Raw genomic sequence first — 10,528 nt, forward strand, 5'->3', positions numbered from 1 at the left:
TAGGCTCCACCCCTCACAACATCCCTGGGCGGAGCTTAGAAGGAGGAGCCAGAAGAGAATTGTATCCTGGCTCCACCCATGACCAATTATAGGTGGCACCTAAGAAAATCTGGAAAAAAGGAACTACAGACAGAGCAGAGTAGAAAAGTAGCCGCTTTGATCCGCCACAAAATCCAAAAATTTAAGCCATGTTTATTAGGACCAACCAAAATAGCATGAAAACTGCACGCAGGCTTTCAGGAGAGAAACAAAAACCACTTCACTCTTTGTTGCATTATTTTGTTTGGAAAGTATTAGGTGTCTTTCCTTTCAGGGTTCCCAAAGAGACAGAGATGTAAAAGCAAACAACCAGACTTCAAAATATTAAAACAAAAGATGAGGAACAGGAAAACCTGAAGCGCAAGAAAGTTTTCTTTGAATGTTTTTTTATTGAAAGTTGTGAGAACTCATCAAAAAAATTGAACAGATACCCGAATAACCAGCACATTTCTAGTCATTTTAAAAAATTAAAACAAGTATATAGCACACCATCCATGTGATATTTTAAATCTTAGTATAGTTTTAAGGGTTGGGGACTTTTTTTCTTTTCTTGTTGTTCTGGAGTGAAAAATAAAATCCTGAGGTTTAATTCCTGCAATCTTTGTATACCCCGCACTGTAAAAGATATTTGTGTTCAATGTTAAATTCTGATTTTGATATATGGGGAGGGAGGGGAGATTATAGTCCTTGTAGAAATCCTTTAAAATTATTCCAACTTCTTCCTTTTCCTCATGACCTAAAAACATTGTCAATGGCACACGTGATAGTCTTCAGACAGGCGGGGTAAACAATCTTTTTCTTCAGACATAAAAGAAAACCAATATCTTTTTTCCATTCACAAAGAGCTAAATAGGTCTTCATTTACAATATGTATGCTCACATAAAATTGAGAAGAAAAAGAGAGAACAATTAAATGTGATGAGTTAAACTCTAATTATGTACATTCCAATGTACAACTCTGAATAAATTAATACCAATTTTTGCATATTTGGGGATCTGTATAGCTTATTTACACAAAATTACCATTTATTCCATAAATATTATGTGTGTGTTTCTTTTCTGGTACACAGAGAGGGTCCAAAATGAGAAGAAAAAAAGGGGGGGTCATTACACTAATTGTACCAATTCTGAATTTTTCTTATGGCCTTCCAAGAGTGGTGGGTACGTGGGCATCATCTCTACAGATTTTGCTGTCATATTAGGGACTGTCCCACAGCCAGAGTTCACGGCATTCCCCTTCCAACTGTCCTTGTTTTTACAATGACAACAAAATCCTAGTTTCAGAAAAATCCATCCGTTGACATAGAAAATAGCAAAATGCCTCTCTGACAGTGTTGCTTTCTTTCTTTCTTTCTTTCTTTCTTCCTTTTTTTTTTTTTGGAAAAAGTTAGAATTAGACAATGTGGGTCATTTTCTTCCATGATGATATTCTAGGTCACCCCCATGTCCGGCAGCTGGTTATTTACACTGTGGACTTGAGATCCCCGTTCGGCCATTCGAAGTGTAGATTTTAGGCTGACCGGAGAGAAGGGAAGAGCAGTCTCTGTGTCTTCCACCAGAACCGGGACCAGGAGACGTGTGTTTTGGGGAGTTTATGGAGGGACCATCTCCAGAATGCAGCAGTAGTTCTCCCGTACTTCTTCGGCCTCGCGATACACTGGACTGAACTGTACCTCTTCCAGCTATTGATCCATCTGGCTGTCTCCATAGGGGTTACCTCTGATTGTCCTTCGTTCTCCCCCCCCCCCGGACAGTATCAATTGCCCCACCTCCTTTGTTTAAAATAAATATTTATACTGTGCTGTACACCTCTGTCCCCTGTTCTGTCTCAGCCCTTTTGAGCCGGGTGCCTCCAGAGGCCATCACTTCGGGGATTCCCTCCCTGGGGAGACCTCCCTCTGGGTTTCTAAACCACTGACCAGTCTCTGGATGTTCTGCAGCTCATTGATGGAATCCTTCAGGGACCCTTTGGGGGACAAAGAGACCCGTTGGCTGCTGGATTTGTGCACGGGCAGATCCGAAAGGGGACTCGATTCCCTACTGCTCCCGGGCTTGGACCCTTCCGAGCCGGCATTCAAGCTGGTAGGCAGACCAGTGGTTAAGAGGTTGGTGCTGGGTGGGATGGCAACCGGGATCTGATAGGGACTGAAACGCAGGCGGGGACGGGCGTTGCTCAGAAAGGGGTTCCGGGATAAGGAGCTGGCCGTGGCCGCACTGGTGGCCGGGATGGCAGAGGCAGCTGCAGCCGCCGCTGCCATATAGGTGTACGGGTAAGGAAAAAGTCCTCCAAAGGTAGGCACCGGGATTCCCTGGGGGCGAGAAAGAAAAGAAAACTGGTGTAAAGTATTGATTTGGAACACCTCCGGGCTGCCTCTCCAGGTAACCTGTTTGAGGCAGCTGACAACATAAAATAAAACAGCATTTAAAAAATCATTAAACATGAAGGAAACAATTAAAAACTCAGCATGGGGTTAGAAGGAACAGCTGACGGCTGATTAAGAGAACCCAGTCCAAGGAGAAGGGCAGATTCAATCAACCATCTTGTGCAAAAGTTGACTTTCTCAATGGACATCCTTGTGTCAAACTGGTCTTGCGGATCCAGACATGCACACTTAGGGGACACAGAGCGTTTAATCCCCTTACTCCCAATTTTTTGGGTACAGATACTTTAAAAAAAATTAAAATGATAACAAGTATTCTTTTTGATTGTTCCAAACATTGAGGCAGCTTGCAACAAAATGAAATAAAACATATCACTGACATGAAAACTTCCCGAAGTTATACAAGATAAGGAAAAATGCTACATCCACAGTCCTTGTGCCCTGACCTGGGTGGGTCAGGCTAGCTGCTCTCGTCAGATCTCAGATGCTAAGCAGCATTGGCCCTGGTCAGTATTTGGATGGGAGACCACCAAGGACGTCCAGGGTTGCTACGCAGAGTCAGGCAATGGCAAACCGCCTCTGAACATCTCTCGCCTTGAGAACTCTACGGGGTCGCCATAAATTGGCTGCGACTTGACGGCAAAACAAAAACAGTCCCAACATCACACTATATATTGTGCAATAAGTACTGTGCAAGTTGAGGCGAATCTGAAATCTTATCTGAATAACTCTGTTCTGCTGTCTTAGTGCTGACGGTAATGGAGCCATACCACTCTCCCTTGGGAAGGCATTCCTCTAGAAAGACCCCGTCCTCTGTTGTTGCTCCTAATACGAGAGGGGGCAAGGTTTCTGAAGGTGGTCAAAGGGTATGGGGAGCTTCACAGCAGAGGAGGCAGTGCCTGGGCCCAGACCATTTAGGGCTTTAAAAACAATGCCTTGAATTGGCCTGGAAACCAACTATGGCCGTTGACTCCGGGTTGGGAAATTCCAGGCTATTTGGGGGTGGTGTGTGAGAAGGGCAGGGTCTGGGGAGGAGAGGTAGGACTGCCATAAAGCCCACCCTCTGAAACAGCCATTTCATTCAGGGGAGCTAATCTCTGAAGTCTGGAGGTTCCATTGTGATTCCGGGAAATCTCCCGGCCCCACCTGGCGGTCAGCAGCCCTAATTGTAATGGTTGTCACACTGGAGTAATTTGTTCCAGATGGCTGAACCCTCAGACCACCACTTAGGAGATTCTCTTCCAGCAAACTGGCTCCTCGGGGTTCCTAAAGAGCTGACTAATCTCTGGCTGACAGAGTTGAGCTACATTACGAACCTGGGCAGCCCCAACCTTTTTGAACCTGAGGGCACGTTTGGAATTCTGACATGGCATGGTGGGCGCAGCAACAAAATGGTTGCCTCAAAATGGCTGCCGCAGCTTAACTTCAGTCACACCTTGAAGATCGTTGTGTTGCGGTGGCAGCGGCTGCCAAAGGAACATTTGTAAATATCTACACAGCCAATCAATTATCCAACTGTTAATAAGAAGCCTTGCTGGACAAAAGCCTGACCTGGCCCTACCCATTTAACAGAAACAATTGGCAGTCGTCAAGAGAAGGTGCTGGCAGGCCCAATGGCCGCCACAGCAACCACATTGGGGACCCCTGCTTCTGAGGTAATCACACAAGGATACGTGGACACCTTGGGAACACTCACAATGGTGTCATTGGGGCTAAAATGTCAGAGAAACTAATACTGATGCCATTTCCTGGCCTTTTGAAATACCACCTCAGAGCAGAAGGGTGGGCACCAAAGTTCCTGCATGGGGACACCTCTCCGCCCACAAAAAGCACCACAAATACTGAAGTTATTTGCACACAATTCACATCTCCACTAAAAAATCGCCATGATCCACAGGCTCTCATATGCTGCTGGGTACACACCAGTGTTCCCTCTAAGCTGAGTTGGTGTGAGCCAGCTCACAGTTTTTTAGCCTCCGGCTCACACATTTTTGTCTTAGCTAAGGAAGGATGGCTCCAGAGCAAACTAAATGATGCAGGAGCCAAATGACTCACTCACAACTTTAATGCCCGTCGCTCAAAAAGTAGATTTTCTGCTGACAGGGCTCCATAGCTTAGAGGGAGCATTGGTACACAGCTGAGAAACTACACACCATGAAACAAAGGCCAAACTGCATTTTGGCATTTTAATACTATTAACTTGACCTCTCTTCATCCCCCCATCAAAGTTTATTTTGTAAACTGCTCGGGGGGGGGAGCAGGATAGGTTTTCTTTTGTTGCTTATGTCCTAAGGTACCACCTAAGTGGAGGATGGTGTGTTAAAATATATATATTGTTTTCTGTACTAATGCCAGTCCTGTGCACCAAAAAGCTGTTTGGCCATGAACAGGTAAGGCGGGAGGGAGTTTACCTGGAATGCCAAGCTCAGGAGACCCTCTTCCCTGGTTCAAAGAGTCTGAAAACACTGAGCCACCGTGGCCTTTCTGCAAAAGATTTGCCTGACATTTCAGAACCCATCAAAGTTTAGCCTGGTCAGCTGATCCCTTACACCTCTCTCTCTCCTTCTCTGGCAGAAATGGAGGAGGAGGAGGAGGAGGAGACTGAATTTATACCCCACCCTTCACTCAGAGTCTCAGAGGGGCTTATAAACTCCTTTTTGTTCCCCCCATCACAACAGACTCCCTGTGAGGTAGGTGGGGCTGAGAGAGCTCTCTCGAGAACTGTCCTTGAGAGAACAACTCTGAAAGAACTTATGAGTGACCCAAAGTCACACCAGCAGCTGCATGTGGAGGAGTGGGGAATCAAACCCGGTTCTCCCAGATTAGAGTCCGCTCACTTAACCACTACACCAAACTGATCTTCCCTCTGATAGGTACAAGGCTTAGGCATGAACTGGCACCCTATTTTCCAGCAACTGTCCTCATTAACTCACTGCACTCTGTCCTCCCAGGCCTTCTGAAAGAGCAAAAGATATTTTCATGGAGCAAGTGAAATTGATGATGGTGCTCCAGGGATGCTGTTTTATTTGAGGGCATTTTATGAGGGGAGGGGTGGGGCTAATGCTCTTTGAATATTTTTATCATGTTTTGTGGCTCTAAGGGTGCCTCTCGGCAGCCAAAAGGTAGCGTATCAATTAGCAAAATAACAAATCCAAATTAAAGAGAAAAGAGAAAATGTTATTGTGCCCAAACATGTGTCATAGCAGTCAATCCTGGTGTTGCAACCCTGCCCCCCAATATTACAAAATAAAATCTCCAAGACTGTGCGCATACGCATTTCTGCAAATGCTTGGTGAGGAGGCCAGCACCTGCCATGTCAAACACTATCCATACAATTGCTTTTGAAACTTTCTGTGCGCGCTTGAGCCGTATGTGTACCAATTCAAAACATGGCCTACAATAACATGAATAAAAGACTCCTGAGTTTCTGAACTGTATTTAGAAACTCAGCTGAACAGGACACGGTAGCCGCTGTTGGTTGGTCTGTTGTTATCTCAATACAGGGTGTTTCATTTTGTATACATCACTGAAACCCTTATCATGATTTGCCATTGACTGCCCAATTCCACCTCCTTCTGTAGAAAATCTTTTATGATGGTTTTGTAAATCATGAGCCTTTATTCCCCCTCTTTTCTTCTTCATTACTACTACTACTACTACTACTACTACTACTATTATGATTATGATCATGATTATGGTTAGTATTAGTATTATTTTCTCTTGGCTAGCATTGTGCCAGGCATTTTGCACTGGTTAGTGGTTTTAAAGTCCTTTCTCAAGACAGTGCTTCCCAAAGAGTAACTATCCGCTTTGCTTTTCAAACCAGTTGACTGGGACTGCTGGCTGAGTTTTCTTGGTCACTGACACAAAATGGCCGGATGCTGCCCCCATTCCCTCCCTCCTACCCCTAACCTCCTTACTCGGGCAGCATTCGAGGAGCTGCCGTTCTATAAAAAGCACAACCAGATCCTTTGCGGGATTAAAGCCTCTTCGGTTTTTAAAAAAGGAAACTGCGGGGCTCAGTTTACCAGGGCACCTGCTGTGCTGGCCAGGTGGATGGCGGATGGAGGGGGAACTCTCCCTGGCAAGAACAGGGCTGTGACGTGGATGGGAGTGCCTCTGTGTCCATCTGTGAGATGTTGGGGAGGGGGCGTGCAAGAAGCAGAGGTCCCGAAGGTGCACCCCAGTGCCATCACGGGAGAAGGGCAGGAAGGCTTGCTGGATTTCCCATTCAGACATTTGCCTCCTCACCCACCGTGGGAGTTGACCACTGTGGCTCTCTGGACTTACCAGAGTGAGTTTTTGTGGTGCTGCACCCGGGGTCCTAGTTCGGAGGTAGAAGCCCCCCCCCCCAATGCTCTTGCGAGCCTGTCCAAATGGAATTCTTTCTTTGCCAGTCGGCACACAAGGTCAGAGTCAAGCAAAACCGGCAATCCAAGGCTGCCCGTCTTGTTGACTTCGTTATTATGAAATGTTTTATTCTACATTATTTCTTGAAAAAAACAACCCACAACTAAAACGGCAGGAATGGTTACTACGGATTACATGATAGAGCCCCCAAAACTCCCTTTGACCCACATTCATTGCCCAACAGGGAGTTCTAGTTTAATGCTATGAGAGTTCTGGGGGGGGGACACATTGTGGGCTTTGATGTCTGGTTCTGTTGCACATCCACGTTGCTAGAGGCTGTGGAACCACACAGCTACAGGCGCACACCGACAACAGGGGTGCGTGACAAAATGGTTTGCAGCACAATCCCCAAATGTGTGCCAAGTGCCTTGGCCTGGATCCAACCGCACAGTCCCCAAGACTCGGTCTTCGGAAGAGGGAACAGCAATTTCCAGGGATTCTGCCAAGGTCCCCTTGGCTTCCAGTGATGTTCCTGAGGGTCGGTTGAGCCCCAGGAACAATCTTTCAGGGGGCTCAGGGCAAAGCAGCGGAAGGGAGAAGAGGGGAAGCCCCACTTTGCAAAGCCGGTGGTGACGCACCATTTTTGTGTGTGTGTGTGTGGCTTAGAGGCATATTAGGAATGTGCCAGCCGCATGAAAAATGACAACACCTTAAGTGAAGGGAAAGCCAACCCCGTATAAATTATGCAAATTTAGCACATTTGCATATATCACCTTGCTTTGCATAATTTATTTTACCAGCCAAATTCTTCAAGGCTTTTCTCACAGCCGTCCGGGCTAGAAAACATTTTTGAAGGCCAGGTTAGACTAGGCTGTGGAATTCTGTAAGCAACACCATCTTTTCTGAGCATATGTACAATGGTAAAATATATGCAGGCCCTAAATATACCACTGTCTTTTCTTGCTTCTTGAAATGTATTTATATATTGCTGTTCAGTTGTAGCTGAATTATGGCAACCCCAGAGAGTTTTCAAGGCGAGAGATGTTCAGAGGTGATTTGCCTGTCTCCCATCCAAATACTGACCAGGGCTGATCCTGCTTAGCTTCCAGGATCTGACAAGATGGAGGTAGCCAAGGTGATGCAGGTCAGGGTATATTTATCTCATTTCCTTTCTCTCTGCCTCCCAAGTCTGCAGGTGAGCCTGTCTTACCCGGAATCAGGCTGTTTGAGTCCAGTCACCCAGCTCGGTATTTTCTGCGCTGACTGGCAGGCCCGTTTGTTAGAGAGAGAAAAGACTTTCCCAGGGACTGGATGAGGCCCTTCTGCATGCAAAGCAGAAGATCTGCCCTGAGCTGTGTGGGCCCTTCCCAACAGCCATTTGCAAACGGTGGATTCCCCGATCTGTCGTCCCTTGCAGTCTTGCCCTGCCGTGCTGGATCAAAGGGAGGATTCAAACCCATCCCAAAGCAAACAAGTGTTTACCAATATGTTCCATGTGCAGCTCTCCTCCCTGATGGGAGACCAGTACTCACACACTCCCTAGAGCAGTATTTAAAAATTTTCTTGACAGCAAACTCAATTCAAATGTTGGTGGGTCTGCAGAGACCAAATCAGGTGCCTTGCATCCAATGATGGGCAACTCTACAGCAGCCAACATGGTCGGAAGGACCAAGAAAAGAGTGGTAGCTGCTCCACTTTCTCTGCTTGCCATTTTGATCAGTTCACAAGGCCTGCGCTGGTCAGCAGTGTTCCCTGTAAGCTGAGTGAGTGTGAGCTAGCTCACAGTTTTTTAGCCTCTGGCTCACACATTTTTGTCTCAGCTCGGGAAGGAGGGCTCCAGAGCAAACTGATTTATGCAGTAGCCAAATCGCTCACCCACAACTTTAATGCCAGTAGCTCACAAAGTAGAATTTTTGCTCACGAGACTCCAAAGCACAGAGGGAACATTGCTGGTCCATCCCGGCTAAAGCCCCAGAGGGAAGCCCAGAAGGAAAGATGCACCCAGTGTTACTCCTTGTTGTAGCATTTACAAATGGCAAATGGGTGGCATTTGGCCGGCAGTCCCACAAGGGACTGTGCATTTGTGAGCTGCAGATATTCGTTCTGACTCTTTCCCTCTCATAACCTTCAGCAGCTGGTCTTAAAGCCAGTGAGATCAAACTCCCTCCCGGAACGTTTCTGGGGCCCTATCCTCCTTCAAAGCCCTCCTCAAAAGCCACCTGGACATGGTAAAGTTAAGAGTAAAGAAATTTTTTTAAGGCAGTTAACAGAAAATGAAACCTCGGATAAGTGGGACCAGATCTGGAAGAAATTTGTCAAGCCGTTCGCGTAGGAGGCCAAAGCAACCAAGCAATAAGTTTGGGGCAGCAATCCTGGCCACACGGGACGTCTCTCCCTTTCCCTTTTCGACAAGCAGGGGAGCATAGCTGACTCTTGTGGGAGAGGGAGTGTGCAACTTGGGAGACTGGATCCATCAAGGTTCATTTCCATACATTGCTCTTTTGACTGTACCCAATCTTGGGGAGAAATGCAGTTTGCAAACAGAGGGGACCAAAATTACATTCCCTCTGACGCCTGGTTTTTAAGCCCTTCCCAGAGCTGCACGGAACCACACAGCTCCCCCCCCCCAAAAAAAGAGATTCCCCTCTGGGACCCTCTTCACAGCACAGTTGGATGCCCCCCACAAAAAAACATGTATACAAGATGTTGGATTAGAACAGAGACCTCACCCTGTCCCCAGCAGCCCCGTCCCTTGTTTCTTACCCAATAATGAAGCCAAACCCGGACCTGGAATGCTCTAGCTAGCCTGCCCGCATTAGCATGGAAGCGAAGGAGGGTCAGCCCTGGTTAGTATTTAGATGGGAGACCACCAAGGAAGTCAGAGGTCGCCACGCAGAGGCAGGCAGTGGCGAACACCTCTGAGCCTCTTGCCTTGAAAACCGCATGCAACTGCCCTAAGTCAGCTGGGACCTGACATCGCTGCATGCATAACCAAGCCCAAGAACACTTAAAAAACAAAATTGCAAGCTGAGATCTGTGGTTGAAGTTCTGTGCCGAAGGCCCCGCCCTCATTCACCAGAATAAAACAGATCAAGAACAAGGTCTCTTCAGCGGTGGCTCCTCAGTTGCAAGATTCCTACCTGGTGGCTTTTAGTCTGCTGATGAAGTATACATTTGTGACCTTATGGTGGTTTGGGGAGGGGGAGTCACTGCTTCTGCCTCTGTGGCTTCAGCTAGAGCCAGCATGCGTAGCAGTTAGAGCGTCCCACTAGGATCTGGGAGAACCAGGTCTAGACCCCCACTGCGCCACTAAGATAGCCAGCTAGGACTGCCAGGTCCTTGGCTCTCGCCGGCGAGAGGGTGGGAGGGAGCTCTCCGGGAGTGGAGGACGGGGCGACGTCACCATGCACAATGTCATCACGTTGGGGACGTCATGCCGGAACCTGGCTGTTGGGGGCGGGGCTTCCCCTGCCAGCCAGCTGGCCGGTGGTGAAAAAAAAACTGCAACAGTGGGGGAGCCCCCACTCCCACCTGGGGTTGGGACATTCCTGAAGATCTGGGGGTGGAGCCTGGTGAAGGGGGAGTTGGGAGACGAGAGTAACCTCAGTGGGGTGGAATGCCGTAGAGACCGCCCTCCAAGCCAAGGCAGGCATTTTCACCAGCGGAACTGATCTCGGTCACCTGGAGATTACTTGTGAATCCAGGAGATCCCCAGGTCCCACCTGGAGGTTGGCAGCCCTAAAAAATCTCACTGGGTG

The 10,528-nt window shown here is 47.6% G+C and overlaps 1 protein-coding gene across 1 annotated transcript in view; it reads right to left on the minus strand.

Annotated features, from left to right (window-relative positions):
* Window positions 1-474: 474 nt before the first annotated feature.
* TBX2 (T-box 2) overlaps window positions 475-10,528 on the minus strand; it is a 43,986-nt gene continuing 33,932 nt past the window's right edge. Inside the window, exon 7 of the mRNA XM_015416437.1 lies at window positions 475-2,348. Coding sequence (XP_015271923.1) covers window positions 1,902-2,348 — 447 coding nt within the window. The 3' untranslated portion in view covers window positions 475-1,901. The remainder of the gene's footprint in view (window positions 2,349-10,528) is intronic.

Source organism: Gekko japonicus, unplaced genomic scaffold (genome assembly GCF_001447785.1).
Source record: "Gekko japonicus isolate JY-2015 unplaced genomic scaffold, Gekko_japonicus_V1.1 scaffold1851, whole genome shotgun sequence".
NCBI classification, from domain to species: domain Eukaryota; kingdom Metazoa; phylum Chordata; class Lepidosauria; order Squamata; family Gekkonidae; genus Gekko; species Gekko japonicus.